Here is a 16,553-nt window from a genome sequence, read left to right on the forward strand (position 1 = left end):
CAACATGAGGTGATGTTCTTGGATGTATGGCACAACAATGGGTCTCAGGTTCTCGTCACGGTATCTCTGTGCATTCAAAATGCCATCAATAAAATGCACCTGTGTTCTTCGTCCATAACAGATGCCTGCCCATACCATAACCCCACCGCCACCATGGGCCACTCGATGCACAACATTGACATCAGAAAACCGCTCACCCACATGACACCACACACGCTGTCTGCCATCTGCCCTGAACAGTGTGAACCGGGATTCATCCGTGAAGAGAACACCTCTCCAATGTGCCAAACGCCAGCGAATGTGAGCATTTGCCCACTCAAGTCGGTTACGACAAAGAACTGGAGTCAGGTCAAGACCCCGATGAGGACGACGAGCATGCAGATGAGCTTCCCTGAGACGGTTTCTGACAGTTTGTGCAGAAATTCTTTGGTTATGTAAACCGATTGTTTCAGCAGCTGTCCGAGTGGCTGGTCTCAGACGATCTTGGAGGTGAACATGCTGGATGTGGAGGTCCTGGGCTGGTGTGGTTACACGTGGTCTGCGATTGTGAGGCTGGTTGGATGTACTGCCAAATTCTCTGAAACACCTTTGGAGACGGCTTATGGTAGAGAAATGAACATTCAATACACAAGCAACAGCTCTAGTTGACATTCCTGCTGTCAGCATGCCAATTGCACGCTCCCTCAAATCTTGCGACATCTCTGGAATTGTGCTGTGTGATAAAACTGCACTTTTCAGAGTGGCCTTTTATTGTGGGCAGTCTAAGGCACACCTGTGCACTAATCATGGTGTCTAATCAGCATCTTGATATGGCACACCTGTGAGGTGGGATGGATTATCTCAGCAAAGGAGAAGTGCTCACTATCAGATTTAGACTGGTTTGTGAACAATATTTGAGGGAAATGGTGATATTGTGTATGTGGAAAAAGTTTTAGATCTTTGAGTTCATGTCATACAAAATGAGAGCAAAACCAAAAGTGTTGCGTTTATATTTATATTTTTGAGTGTATATATATATATATATATTCTAACTCAGCCACATGGGGTGTGCAGCCAGTACATTCTGAGCGCCAGTCCCAAGACCGGATAAATGAGAAGGGTTGCGTCAGGAAGGGCATCTGGCGTAAAACAAGCCAACCCAACTATGCAGACTAAGAATCGAATTCCCATACCGGATTGGTCGCGACCCGGGTTAACAACATCCACTACCGGTGCTATTGCCCAACAGGGTGCCGGTGGAAATTGGGCTACTCCTGGGCGAAGACAACAAAGAAGAGGAGGAGAACGTTTCCACAAACAGCGGGAGAAGAAGAAAAGTAGAAGGGTGGAAATGAGAGTAGGGACTTTGAATGTTGGTAGTATGACTGGTAAAGGGAGAGAGCTGGCTGATATGATGGAGAGGAGAAAGGTAGACATATTGTGTGTGCAAGAGACCAAGTGGAAGGGAAGTAAGAGCAGGAGCATCGGCGGTGGGTACAAGTTGTTGTACCATGGTGAGGACAGGAAGAGAAATGGTGTTGGGGTCATTTTAAAGGAAGAGTATGTTAAAAGTGTGTTGGAGGTTAAGCGAGTGTCTGACAGGGTGATGAGTGTAAAGTTGGAAATTGAAGGGGTGATGATGAATATCATCAGTGCATATGCCCCACAGGTAGGTTGTGAGATGAAGGAGAAAGATTTCTGGAGTGTGTTAGATGAGGTGGTGGAGAGTGTGCCCAAGCATGAAAGAGTGGTGATAGGAGCGGACTTCAGTGGCCATGTTGGTGAAGGGAACAGAGGTGATGAGGAAGTAATGGGTAGATATGGTATCAAGGATAGGAATGGGGAAGGACAGATGGTAGTTGATTTTGCAAAAAGGATGGAAATTGCTGTGGTGAATACCTACTTTAAGAAAAGGGAGGAGCACAGGACCACACAGGAGCACCCCCTTCGCGGGAACGCGCATTTGAATATGAGGCTTATCTTCATAATTGACTGGTTTATTTGATAGAGACAAAGAATCACATTTCATTTCATTGACATGGGAATGATGGTAACATTTCAGTTTAGATTTTCTTTTGACCCACAGATGAAGACCAAAAATTAGGGAGAAAAAAAAAGAGAACACTACAGTGTCACATTTCTGTCAAAACTAAAACTTTTTTAGATTAGTTAATGCTCAGTATTTTCACATTTAGATGAATATTTACAAACATCGAGTTACATATTTACCTAAATGTTGAGACAAATATGCACATTAATAAAGAGCTAAATGTTCCTCCCTGAAAGACAGATTAATAAAGCATCTAATAACAGACATTTAGCATGTAAGGGCGTGTTTATTCAAATTGTCTTTTGATGTCAATTTCAATTGCAATTTCAGGGGCCCTTCTAAAATATAAAAATACATAAATAAATAATATAATTAAAAAATGGCTGTGTTTGTGTTTTTTTGGGTGGGGGGGGGGCTTGAAGGGGGGCTCGCCCGGGGTGTAATTCATTGTAGAACCGCCACTGTTCTCCCCCTTCCCCGCCAATAAATCTGTTTCCATATGTAACTAGTTAGACAGAAAATACATTTCACACACTTCCAAAAAGACACACGTTCTTTTCAGTTTTATGCTGTATTTGGAAATTAACTTACATGGAATGACAACCATTGTTTTGTGTACATTTTTATAATAATAATAATAACAATATTTCTGATGATGATTGGGATACTCTGAATAAATTAATATTTTATATACAGACATATACAGACAACTAAGAACGGACGCAAATTTCAACAGGGTCCTCAAACGTTCCACGGTGATTCAAGTTGCATATTCATTCATAGCGTCAATGAATAAAATTAAAATCTCTTTAACAAATAAACACTAAAACAAATACCATCATGTGTGAAGAAACACATCAAATAAATATAATAATAGCAGACGCTTCGTTCCTACTAAACAAAAGCAGCCAATTAGTGCTCGTAAATATGAACATATTATTTTCACTCCCATAGCTCCATAAGAACTTGACATAGAATAAGAATCATTTTGATTTGTGTACATTTTTATCGGTGCAAACTGTGTATCCGTGCTGTTAAGACGACGAGGTTCAAATGCGCGTTCCCGCGAAGGGGTGCTTTTCACGGCAGGGGTGCTGAATTCGGCGCAACACCGGTTATTAGTACCTCCCGAAATCGCCTCTTTCATGGAGGAGGAAATAGCTCATAATATTACGAGAATAAAGTCGTAATTTTACGAGTTTTTTTTCTCGTAAAATTACGACTTTATTCTCGAAGTCTAAAACAAAAAACAAACAACAACAACAACATTGTGGCCCTAAAACGCCGTCGTATGTCAGACTGCATTAATGTTCCGCACCCAAACAATTGGTGGCGGTACTGCGTCGTGTCGGTTTGCAAAACCGCCAATAAACTCGACAGAAGAAGAAAATCTAGGCGCCACAAGTTGCAGGAGTTTGGTAAAGCTAGCGTAGTTGTGGTGTTTTGGTTTTTCCAACATTGAAACTATTGCCTTTTGTCTTCGCAAAGCGCTGTTTTTCTTTTAAGAACATGGAATTTCAAGTTGAAGAGGATTTACCACCCAGTCTTGCGTGTCTAAAAGTAAGTTTGACGTCTTTTTTTGTTTAATGCCGTTTTGCTAACATTTTGTGGCGTCTGTCTGCTCTCAGTCGTGATTTACAAGTCGCCCTTCCTTAAAAGTGATCTTATCACTTACTGTTCATTTTGTGATTCATTCCCATAGCATTTGTTTCATTTATTTTGGGCTTGTGAATCTGTTAAATGATTTTGGGTTAGTTGTAGTATTGGTTCTGTTTTGATTTTTTTTTTTTTTTTTTTTTTTTTTTTTTTGGATTTGTCAGAAATGGTTATAGAAAACTATTTTTAAAATGATAAGTCTTGATAATCTATAGCAAACTTGAGAACTGTCCGTTTAGAACCCCACTTTCCATCAGGTTGGATTGGGAGCGGCAGTGGACAACAATTTTCAGATCTCCCCAGAGATGTTCAGTCAGATTCAGGCCATTCAAGGACATTCACAGAGTTGTCCTGAAGCCACTCCTTTGATAGCTTGGATGTGTGCTTAGGGTCATTGTCGTGTTGAAAGATGAACCGTCGCCCCACTCTGAGGTCAACAGCGCTCTGGAGCAGGTTTTCATCCAGGATGTCTCTGTACATTGCTGCGCTCATCTTTCCCTCAATCCTGACTAATCTCCCAGTTCCTGCCACTGAAAAGCATCCACACAGCTTGATGCTGCCACCACCATGCTTCACTGTAGGGATGGTGCCTGGTTTCCTCCAAACATGATGTCTGGCATTCACAACAGAGTTCAACTTTGTCCATCATACCACAGAATTTTGTTTCTCATGGTCTGAGAGTCCTTCAGGTGGCTTTTGGTAAACTCCAGGAGGGCTGCCAAGGAGTGGCTTCTGTCTGGCCACTCTACCATACAGGCCTGAATGGTGGATTGCCACAGAGATGGTTGTCCTTCTGGAAGATTCTCCTCTCTCCACAGAGGAATGCTGGAGCTCTACCAAAGTGGCCATCGGGTTCTCTTGGTCACCTTGCTGACTAAGGCCCCAGATTGCTCAGTTTAGACTGGCAGCCAACTCTAAGATGAGTCCTGGTAAATCCAAACTTGTTCCATTTATGGATGCTGGATGCCACTGAGCTTATTTGGACCTTCAAAGCAGCAGAAATGTTTTGGTACCCTTCCCCAGATTTCTGCCTCGAGGCAATCCTATCTCGGAATTCTACAGACAATTCTTCTGACTTCTTGATTTGTGCTCTGACATGGGACCTTATATGTAGACAGGTGTGTACCTTTCCAAATCAAGTCCAATCAACTGGATTCAGATTAAGCTGTGGAAACATCTCAAGGATGATAAGTGGAAACAGGATGCACCTGAGGCCAATTTTGATCTTCATGGCAAAGGCTGTGAATACTTATGTATGTGATTTCTTATTTATTCATTCTTTTAAAAAATTTGCAAAATTCTCATAAATACGGTTTTCAAATTGTCATTATGTGTAGAGTTTTTAAGAAAAAAAAAGAATTTTGTTGAGAAAGTGCAGCACTGTGAATGCTTTCTGGATGCATTGTAAATAATAGCATGCGGTAACTTTAAATGCCTGAGGTGGCCACTCACAGCCGTTTCCAACTTTTATTGAAACCGGACTTTCCAAATAGATATGAAATGCATCAATTCACGGTGGTTTGAGTAAATTTTCAGATTTTACTGCGTGTGGCCTTTAATAATTGATCTGTTGTGGTGGGGAGCCGTCTTATCCGCAAGGAATCTTGGTCTTTTGAGTACGCCAACTACTTGTATGCGGCGCACACAATCAATCAATCAATCAATCAATCAACTTTTTTCTTGTATAGCGCCAAATCACAACAAACAGTTGCCCCAAGGCGCTCCACATTGCAAGGCAAGGCCATACAATAATTATGAAACACAGTCTACGTCTAAAGCAACATAACCAAGGGATGGTCCAGGGTCACCCGATCCAGCCCTAACTATAAGCCTTAGCGAAAAGGAAAGTTTTAAGCCTAATCTTAAAAGTAGAGAGGGTATCTGTCTCCCTGATCTGAATTGGGAGCTGGTTCCACAGGAGAGGAGCCTGAAAGCTGAAGGCTCTGCCTCCCATTCTACTCTTACAAACCCTAGGAACTACAAGTAAGCCCGCAGTCTGAGAGCGAAGCGCTCTAATGGGGTAATATGGTACTACGAGGTCCCTAAGATAAGATGGGACCTGATTATTCAAAACCTTATAAGTAAGAAGAAGAATTTTAAATTCTATTCTAGCATTAACAGGAAGCCAATGAAGGGAGGCCAACACGGGTGAGATATGCTCTCTCCTGCTAGTCCCCGTCAGTACTCTAGCTGCAGCATTCTGAACCAACTGAAGGCTTTTTAGGGAACTTTTAGGACAACCTGATAATAATGAATTACAATAGTCCAGCCTAGAGGAAATAAATGCATGAATTAGTTTTTCAGCATCACTCTGAGACAAGGCCTTTCTGATTTTAGAGATATTGCGTAAATGCAAAAAGGCAGTCCTACATATTTGTTTAATATGCGCTTTGAATGACATATCCTGATCAAAAATAACTCCAAGATTTCTCACAGTATTACTAGAGATCAGGGAAATGCCATCCAGAGTAACGATCTGGTTAGACACCATGCTTCTAAGATTTGTGGGGCCAAGTACAATAACTTCAGTTTTATCTGAGTTTAAAAGCAGGAAATTAGAGGTCATCCATGTCTTTATGTCTGTAAGACAATCCTGCAGTTTAGCTAATTGGTGCGTATCCTCTGGCTTCATGGATAGATAAAGCTGGGTATCATCTGCGTAACAATGAAAATTTAAGCAATACCGTCTAATAATACTGCCCAAGGGAAGCATGTATAAAGTGAATAAAATTGGTCCTAGCACAGAACCTTGTGGAACTCCATAATTAACTGTAGTCTGTGAAGAAGATTCCCCATTTACATGAACAAACTGTAATCTATTAGACAAATATGATTCAAACCACCGCAGCGCAATGCCTTTAATACCTATGACATGCTCTAATCTCTGTAATAAAATTTTATGGTCAACAGTATCAAAAGCAGCACTGAGGTCCAACAGAACAAGCACAGAGATAAGTCCACTGTCCGAAGCCATAAGAAGATCATTTGTAACCTTCACTAATGCTGTTTCTGTACTATGATGAATTCTAAAACCTGACTGAAACTCTTCAAATAGACCATTCCTCTGCAGGTGATCCGTTAGCTGTTTTACAACTACCCTCTCAAGAATCTTTGAGAGAAAAGGAAGGTTGGAGATTGGCCTATAATTAGCTAAGATAGCTGGGTCAAGTGATGGCTTTTTAAGTAATGGTTTAATTACTGCCACCTTAAAGGCCTGTGGTACATAACCAACTAACAAAGATAGATTGATCATATTTAAGATTGAAGCATTAAATAATGGTAGGACTTCCTTGAGCAGCCTGGCAGGAATGGGGTCTAATAAGCATGTTGATGGTTTGGATGAAGTAACTAATGAAAATAACTCAGACAGAACAATCGGAGAGAAAGAGTCTAACCAAATACCGGCATCACTGAAAGCAGCCAAAGATAACGATACATCTTTGGGATGGTTATGAGTAATTTTTTCTCTAATAGTCAAAATTTTGTTAGCAAAGAAAGTCATGAAGTCATTACTAGTTAAAGTTAATGGAATACTCAGCTCAATAGAGCTCTGACTCTTTGTCAGCCTGGCTACAGTGCTGAAAAGAAACCTGGGGTTGTTCTTATTTTCTTCAATTAGTGATGAGTAGAAAGATGTCCTAGCTTCACGAAGGGCTTTCTTATAGAGCAACAAACTCTTTTTCCAGGCTAAGTGAAGATCTTCTAAATTAGTGAGACGCCATTTCCTCTCCAACTTACGGGTTATCTGCTTTAAGCTACGAGTTTGTGAGTTATACCACGGAGTCAGACACTTCTGATTTAAAGCTCTCTTTTTCAGAGGAGCTACAGCATCCAAAGTTGTCTTCAATGAGGATGTAAAACTATTGACAAGATACTCTAACTCCCTTACAGAGTTTAGGTAGCTACTCTGCTCTGTGTTGGTATATGACATTAGAGAACATAAAGAAGGAATCATATCCTTAAACCTAGTTACAGCGCTTTCTGAAAGACTTCTAGTGTAATGAAACTTATTCCCCACTGCAGGGTAGTCCATCAGGGTAAATGTAAATGTTATTAAAAAATGATCAGACAAAAGGGAGTTTTCAGGGAATACTGTTAAGTCTTCTATTTCCATACCATAAGTCAGAACAAGATCTAAAATATGATTAAAGTGGTGGGTGGACTCATTTACTTTTTGAGCAAAGCCGATAGAGTCTAATAATAGATTAAATGCAGTGTTGAGGCTGTCATTCTCAGCATCTGTGTGGATGTTAAAATCGCCCACTATAATTATCTTATCTGAGCTAAGCACTAAGTCAGACAAAAGGTCTGAAAATTCACAGAGAAACTCACAGTAACGACCAGGTGGACGATAGCTTTCAAATGAATTAAAGCTCTGTCTAGGTTTTTGATTAATTAATAAGCTGGAATGGAAGATTGCTGCTAATCCTCCACCCCGGCCCGTGCTACGAGCATTCTGACAGTTAGTGTGACTCGGGGGTGTTGACTCATTTAAACTAACATATTCATCCTGCTGTAACCAAGTTTCTGTTAGGCAGAATAAATCAATACGTTGATCAATTATTATATCATTTACCAACAGGGACTTAGAAGAAAGAGACCTAATGTTTAATAGACCACATTTAACTGTTTTAGTCTGTGGTGCAATTGAAGGTGCTATATTATTTTTTCTTTTTGAATTTTTATGCTTAAATAGATTTTTGCTAGTTATTGGTGGTCTGGGAGCAGGCACCGTCTCTACGGGGATGGGGTAATAGGGGGATGGCAGGGGGAGAGAAGCTGCAGAGAGGTGTATAAGACCACAGCTCTGCCTCCTGGTCCCAACGCTAGACAGTCACAGTTTGGAGGATCCCAAAAAATTGGCCAGATTTCTAGAAATGAGAGCTGCTCCCTCTAAAGTGGGATGGATGCCGTCTCTCCTAACAAGACCAGGTTTTCCCCAGAAGCTTTGCCAATTATCAATGAAGCCCACCTCATTTTTTGGACACCACTCAGACAGCCAGCAATTCAAGGAGAACATGCGGCTAAACATGTCACTCCCGGTCTGATTGGGGAGGGGCCCAGAGAAAACAACAGAGTCCGACATTGTTTTTGCAAAGTTACACACCGATTCAATGTTAATTTTAGTGACCTCCGATTGGCGTAACCGAGTGTCATTACTGCCGACGTGAATTACAATCTTACCAAATTTACGCTTAGCCTTAGCCAGCAATTTCAAATGTCCTTCGATGTCGCCTGCTCTGGCCCCCGGAAGACAATTGACAATGGTTGCTGGTGTCGCTAACTTCACATTTCTCAAAACAGAGTCGCCAATAACCAGAGTTTGATCCTCGGCGAGTGTATCGTCGAGTGGGGAAAAACGGTTAGAGATGTGAACGGGTTGACGGTGTACACGGGGCTTCTGTTTAGGGCTACGCTTCCTCCTCACAGTCACCCAGTCAGCCTGCCTTCCCGACTGCACGGGGTCTGCCAGGGGGTCAACCCACCGGACACCACAGAAGCAGAGGTAAACAAGTATGGCGAAATCCAGACGCGGCAGCACAGCACCACACTTTTGGAGCGAGGAGGAAACCGAATACTTAATTAGTATTGTGAAAGACATGAATATAATGTCTTTTATTGACTGTAGAAAGAGGAAGAAGAAACAGAAATGACCAATATATTTGCGTCATGATGTTCTCCGTGCGTCTGGATGTTGTCCATGCGTCGCTGTTTAGATGGGGGTATTCCAAATGATACCAGTGACCATGTATACAGGAGTAACTGTCTGCTTAAGCATGTAAACAGGTTATTCCTAATGATTCAGAAACCGGAATATTGACCTTAACCCGAATATTAACGGCATGTAAACGTAGTCTATGACTCTGTGTTAGTGGTCGTACGGAACAAGGTTTATTCTGTTACTGGGTTGTCAGAGCAGTGCTATTTTATAACTCTGATTTTCTTTTCTACAGAGCTTTGATGTGCTGCTCAGGTGTCCTATTTGCTTTGATTTCCTTAATATTTCAATGATGACAAAGTGCTCTCACAACTGTAAGTAACAAATAATCAGGTCTGTTTCTTTTTCTTTTTTTCTTTTTTTTTTTTTTTTTTTTTTAGAGCAGCTCTGGCCTAATATGTTAGGAGTTACTTACTTATGTTATCTGGACCAAGAAAGACCTTTTTGTTATTGATTGAACATAAAATTGGTACTTTTTGAAAATGTTCTATTTAATACAAGTATGTTGTAATTACTGAACAAAGTAATGTGTTTCACTGGAATTAATTCCAGTATATACTGCTAACGAATATTGTGTGGGTTTATTTTTACAGTTTGCTCATTGTGCATAAGGAAATATCTTTCCTATAAGCTGCAGTGTCCAGTATGTAATGCAGTAAGTATGAATTTCATTTTCATGCACTGTTGTTATTTGATAAGTCAACAAAGTCATCTAGGGCTGCACACTTAATTGAATTTTAATTGAAAATGCAATATGGGCTTCTGGGACGCGCCATATCATATCATTCAGAGGGTCTCAGGTCAGCTTCATACTTAAAAGGGATGGCAGGGGAATCATTACCTCCGCCAAGGAGGTTATGTTTTCGGTCGCGTTTGTTTGTTTGTTTGTCTGTCTGGTTGTCAGCAGGATAACTCAAAAAGTTTTGACAGATTTTGATGAAATTTTGTGGAGTGGTTGGAAATGACAAGAGGAACAAGTGATTCAATTTTAGTCACGGATCACCACATCCCGATGCTAACGCGTTAACATGTCTATGGCATTTTCAATGTTAAAAGTTAACATTAAGCAGTTGCAGCTGTCATCACATCATGGGTGCATTTGTTTTCAAATTGTAATATTTCTTAAATTTATTTTTGTTTATATATTAATAATCTAATAATTATTATATACAGTTTTACAGAAAGAGACAAAAAGAAATAGATCACTGTGCCAAGGAGGGAATCTCTTTAGGGTTAGTGACCCTATGGCCTTGTTTAGAGAAGTGTTTCATAAATGTTAAAAAAAAATTCATATATTTGCAGTTTAGTTGAATAATAAATTGAATTTTGTCTCTTGTTTTTGTCTATAACCACATGCAATATCAATATCAGTGCTCAGATGACAGTAGCTTCTGGGAAAGGTACAAGTTGCAATAAACTGTGATGCCAAGCGCTAATGATACATGCTATCCAGTCACAGCAGATGAAACTTTTTTTACTACTGAACAAACATCATTGTTAGACTTTTTTAGGCTCAATGATTCAGTGGCGTGTAGATGTTATGGCATCAGTGACCCCATGGCCTTGGCGGAGGTTTGCACTCTCTGAGTGCTTCTAGTTGTAAAATAAATTCCCAAATATTAGGTCTGTGTTTCTAAGAGTGTCTCTCATCAGTGACTTTTATTTGCAGCATGGCGAGAGTGCATCCACATTTTTGTGTGTGTGTGGCCACTTAGTGCTTCTGTGCCGGGTCAAGCGCAAATATTTTCTTCCCACTCTCTGTGAGTGAAGTGAATGGAGCTCCAGGACTCGGTTCCCGGGAGACTGTGGATCCCAGGAACCGGAAAGTGTCCACAGTGGACAGTGTTGTTGAGGATGGAGAGGGAGGTAGTGATGGGGGGGTTTCTCCTGAAGTCCACTATCATCTCCACAGTCTTGAACTTGTTCAGCTCCAGGTTGTCTGTATTAGAACATTTGAAAAGAGGTGTCATTTGATTTAAAACGGCCATTCACTTTGATGTCGTTAATTCCGACTGGACTCTCTTTCTAACTTGACTCGGCAGAGAGCGGCACAGCCTTTGGAGCAGCACAAACGGAACAGAAGATGATTCTCATTTCTTGTCTGCAGGAAGATAAGAGTCCTAGTTAGTGACTTTAATCCACACAAAAGTGACTCACGATTGACATATTTTAATGGCTTTGAGAAGGGTTAAGAAGCAGACTTCTGCAGTTTTTGAGAACTGTCTACTCCATGCAGATTTACCATTGAGTGCCATATTGTTTGTATTTCTTTATAATTGATGTAAATAAAGTCCAAGACACATTCAGTGGCAGCTTTACCATCAGTGAGCCTCGTCCACAACTACCACAAAAGACTCCAAGCTGTCATTGATGTTAAAGGGGCAATACACGGTATTAAGAAAAGGAGCATGTAAACTTTGGATCAGGGTCATTTGGGTAGTTTGTGTTGTCATTATGATTTAAAAAGAGTAAACACAGTTGTTTGACAATAAATGGCTTCACCCAACCACTAACCATGAGTGAAACAAAGTTTTTGTTATCATTCATATTCTCTGAAAAATGGCCAAAAGAAAAAAAAACATTTAACTTCTGCCAGGGTATGTAACCTTTTGAGCACAACTGTATATCCATCAAATAAGATCATCCATAGATCCAAACCATCCACTTGCCTACTTGATCCCCTCCCATCACCTCTGCTCAAAACTCATTGCTCCTCCATCAGCCCCCTTATCACAAAAATAATCAGTACCTCCCTAGAAACAGGCCATGTCCCCAACACCCTCAAAATTGCTATTATCAAACCCCTCCTCAAGAAACCCACCCTGGACCCCAAACCTCTGTCAAACTACAGACCAATATCTAACCTCCCATTTCTCGCAAAAATTCTAGAAAAAGTTGTCTCCTCCCAGCTCCATCACCTGAAATCTAATAATCTTTATGAAAAATTCCAATCTGGTTTCCGCCCTTCCCACAGTACAGAAACAGCCCTCATCAGAGTCACCAATGACCTGATGAGGGCTTCTGACTCCGGTTCCACATCCCTCCTCATTCTTCTCGACCTCTCTGCTGCGTTTGACCATGGGTGACAGGGCCTTCTCAGTGGCTGCTCCCCGTCTATGGAACCAGACCAGCCCAGACCACCTCCGGGCTCCACAGACCGTGGATGCTTTTAAAAAAGGACTCAAAACCTACCTTTTTACTCTGGCCTTTAGCTAAATAACTGCTGCTGTTTTATCGTTCTTATTTGTTACTGTTTTATTGCTTTTACATTGATTTATAGTCTTCTGTGTTCTTCTGTTTTATACTGTAGCACTTTGGGATTTGGTGTCAAATGTAAAGTGCATTACAAATAAAATGTATTATTATTATGATTATTAAATATCTGTGTTTTTAAAGGAAAAGAAAACCCACTGATAATTTATGACTGGGTTGGTTGATTATCATATTGAGAGCCCATATGAAAAGTTGTAGGCATGTGATGACTTACGTTAAAGTAAGGAGCGTTTTTGTATGGCTGGTCTAAAGCCACCAGCAGGCGGCCAATGCCTTCTGCTATAACAGAGATGTGTGAAGTCACATGGGCACAGAGGTTCAACACTCCGCCAGTGTCGTGCTGCAGTATAGAAGGGGCAAAGATGTTAGAGGACTCAATCCCGTTCCAGAAAGGGTCCAGAGGGTGCAGGCTTTCTTTGCAGCCACCCACTCCACCAGGTGATTTCACTGATTAACACTATCATTATCACATTATCACTTTGAGCAGATGGAATCAGTTAATCAGTGAAATCATCTGGTGGAGTGGGTGGTTGCAAAGGAAACCTGACTTTTTAACTATTTTAACTTTTTTTTCTTCTTTGTGCATCATGAGATAATGTCATCATGCAGCAAGGATCGCCTGGTGTCTGTGGTAAATGAGACGTTAAGGCGATGTGATGTTTTCAACTCGTAGCACAAAGACAGAGACAGTTGGGGGGAATGCTCCGCTGGTAACTTGAGGCGCAACTGTAGCGCAAAGTGCCACAGGGACTTTTTTCATCCACAACAAGGATTTAATTGTTTTCAGACGTTTTCTGCAGGATGTGTTGATGAATCCATTACAACTAACAGGTAAGACTTTATATTTATGATGTGTGTGAATTTACGACGCATGAGGACCGCAGCTTTCAGCCAGTTCATGGACAGCATCAATTGACGTATTTCAACTTACGAGAAAGCCTGTTAAAAAAAAAAAAAAAAAGCTGCAGTCTTCAAAGCATGTGGGGAAAAAAGTAGCGGCTTAGTCTGGAAATTACGGTATTTACATCAGCGTGTGTTTGCCATGTGTAGCTTTCTGTGCTCATGCTACGTCACAGCATTCCGCAAGTGATCCGGGGGTTTGTTTCTGATTGGTTAAAATTGCGTCAATGCCACCATTTATGAAATCATTGATGATGGATGATATTTGACTTTGCATTTGGATATTTCAGTTGTAAGGCATCCTTATTTTCATTTATATGCCTCAGTTGTTAGTTTATAGCACAGTCTATTTTATCAACAAGTTTTCTTTTCCTTTAATATTTTAAATGCTATTCATGACTAATATATAATAGCAAATGATATGAACTATAACAATGAAACTGGCTCAAGTTGTGGTATACAATGGATAAAAAAAAAAATACAAATCTTGAATTATTATAAACAATCTTTTCCCCAAGAAAATATTGCATCAGCACCACATGAAAACATGTCTGAATGTTAGAAACTGTAATTACTCCAAAAAGGTTCCAGTCATGGTAGCTAGACCATCAGATGTTTTTAAAAATGCCTTGATGTGGCTTTTTTAATTTAGTCTTATTGGACTGCCGCTTTGTGACTCCACTCCCTCCTCATAGCAGTCACCCTCATACTACATTTTTCTAAAAAAAAAAACAAACAAAAAAAACCTGCACCCCATAATGCTTTTGTTTATTGACTTTTATGTAACTAGGGGTTAAAAGATCATACCGTTGCCATATATTAAATGCGGTATTTCCAACAGTAATCATAATATGATCATCATATTGTGCAGCCCTAGATTCATTGTTCATTTTCTATAGGCTTTGATGAAGATTGGATACAATTCCTTTGAAGGAAAACACTACTTTTTTCCATACACCCTGTTTATTCTGTTTCTTGTAGCAAGTTGTGGAACAAGATCTAAGAAATAATCGTTTATTGGATGAACTGATTACAGACTTTCAAGCTGCAAGGTAACCAGTCACTTAATACATGACAGATAATTGTCTTTTAATAATGGAAAATGGCTATCAGCATGGTGGTCAACCGGTGAATAGGCTTTCTTCCAAAGTAAGCACACTAGGTCGCCAAGGCCATCCATGTCGATTCTCCATGTAATGTGGAGTTGCGTAGTATGTAAAACTCGTGCCAAATCAACATGCAGATCTGAGATGGATCTGCTGTGGCAGCCCAAAAGGAAAAAAGGGAGAAGCTGAAAGAACTTGCTAATAATGGGAAAAGGCTGAAAATTTTGCAGCTACAAATTGTTTGTCTGCATTTCTTGTTCAGTGCAAATGCAAATTTAACATTAAATGACTAAATTTGATGGCAGTCTATTCCAGTATATAGTAATTTCCATTACATTTTTGCTGAATTAATCAGTCATTAATTGAGATTTAGTATATTATTGTATATGTTAGCATTATGCTGCACTCGCATGTCTGCAGTTAAGGGTAAATGGAAAAACAAATATTCCATCATTTTCCGTGAGAGGTTGATGGAAAAATTCCGCCAACCTCCGGCTGTGACTGTGGGCAGCTGTGCACTGTGATGGCTCTTACTGCAGCGATGAGGACAAACCAGATGTTGCTTTGTCTTTATCAAGGAGGAAAAACAGCGAGAGATGGATTATTTAAGTGCACAGAGTCACCTAGTTTTAAACAGGTAAACATGAATAACGTGTGTGATATTTCAGAAAGTTATTAATTTATAACTTCACAAAATGTTACTTTTTAAACTGCAGCAATTCCTCTTCTTATGTAATGTTGTGCAAAACTCCAAAACACTTGGCATTTTGCACATCATTATTGCACATCTCTAAGCAAATTATTGTCCATGCTGTTATATTGAAAATGGCTGCTCCATAGTCATCAACAGTGTGATGCTGCAGGCGACAGAAATTCTGTTGTCGTGACCACTCTGGCGGTTTTTCTCTTGCGGACATGAATGCATCATTAGTCTGTGGCTGATTCATATGTTGTGCATGTGCTCATTCACATACAATGACTTTTCTCCCCTCTTTCTTTTTTCCTTTCCAGAAAACAGTTGTCAAACGCAAATTTGGACTCTTCTCCAATACCACCACGGACCCCTGCTTCAGCTATTAAATGCAAAACATCAAAAGTTGAGGGTCGCATGCGGAACAGCTCTGTTTTGAGCCATTTTTTTCAAAAGAAGCTCAAAACGTCTTCCACAGAAGAAACGCAGCTAGATGGTTCTGTTGCTCCATGCGTTCAGCGTGTTGCACACAATGCAAATGACAATGGCCAATATATGAAGATTGTTCAAATTCCCAAGGCTGAGGAAGAAGAACCTTTGGATTTGACGGTGATGTGTTCCCAGAGCTTGTTGTCAGTCAAACAAGAGGATGCAGACTCCCCCAGTCCTGGCACTTGGAATGAGAGAACAGATTCCTTGTCACCACTGAAAGATGAAAAGCCTTTAATCAAAGGTAAATCTTTGCTTCTTGTGTCGAGATCAAAGAGATTTTATCCCATGAAGTCACTATCTTGGTTCTTGACATTAGGCAGTTTGCAAATTTTCAACATGGGGACACATTTCTTTGGTCATTAGATCATCCGTATACCTATCAATCTGATCATTTTGATTGGTATAGACTGCATATCTGTAATGTTTTTTTCTTATGAAGCAGATGCTCAAGACAAGTCACATTGATGCCTCGCATTCACCAGGTCTCAGACCTGCTTTTTTTGTGACAACCCATAAAGTAACAGTTTAAAATAAATAAATTCCTCTGCTTAAAAAGTATTTGTGTGAACAAAAAGCTTAAAACTCTCCTCTTGCTTAAGCCCCTTTCACATTGGTGAGTTTTTTTCTCCCGACGGAGCAGTATGTTGAGGGCTACATGCGTAGGACGGAAGAAATTAAACATGTTTA

At 40.3% G+C, this 16,553-nt stretch overlaps 1 protein-coding gene across 3 annotated transcripts in view; it reads left to right on the forward strand.

Moving 5' to 3' along the window:
• Positions 1-3,413: 3,413 nt before the first annotated feature.
• rad18 (RAD18 E3 ubiquitin protein ligase) overlaps positions 3,414-16,553 on the forward strand; it is a 61,459-nt gene continuing 48,319 nt past the window's right edge. For all 3 annotated transcript variants that reach the window (XM_034172384.1, XM_034172386.1, XM_034172385.1), the window contains exons 1-5: positions 3,414-3,589; positions 9,640-9,718; positions 9,998-10,059; positions 14,559-14,629; positions 15,695-16,107. In XM_034172384.1, coding sequence (XP_034028275.1) covers positions 3,539-3,589; positions 9,640-9,718; positions 9,998-10,059; positions 14,559-14,629; positions 15,695-16,107 — 676 coding nt within the window. In that variant the 5' untranslated portion in view covers positions 3,414-3,538. The remainder of the gene's footprint in view (positions 3,590-9,639; positions 9,719-9,997; positions 10,060-14,558; positions 14,630-15,694; positions 16,108-16,553) is intronic.

Source organism: Thalassophryne amazonica, chromosome 6, assembly GCF_902500255.1.
Source record: "Thalassophryne amazonica chromosome 6, fThaAma1.1, whole genome shotgun sequence".
Taxonomy (NCBI): domain Eukaryota; kingdom Metazoa; phylum Chordata; class Actinopteri; order Batrachoidiformes; family Batrachoididae; genus Thalassophryne; species Thalassophryne amazonica.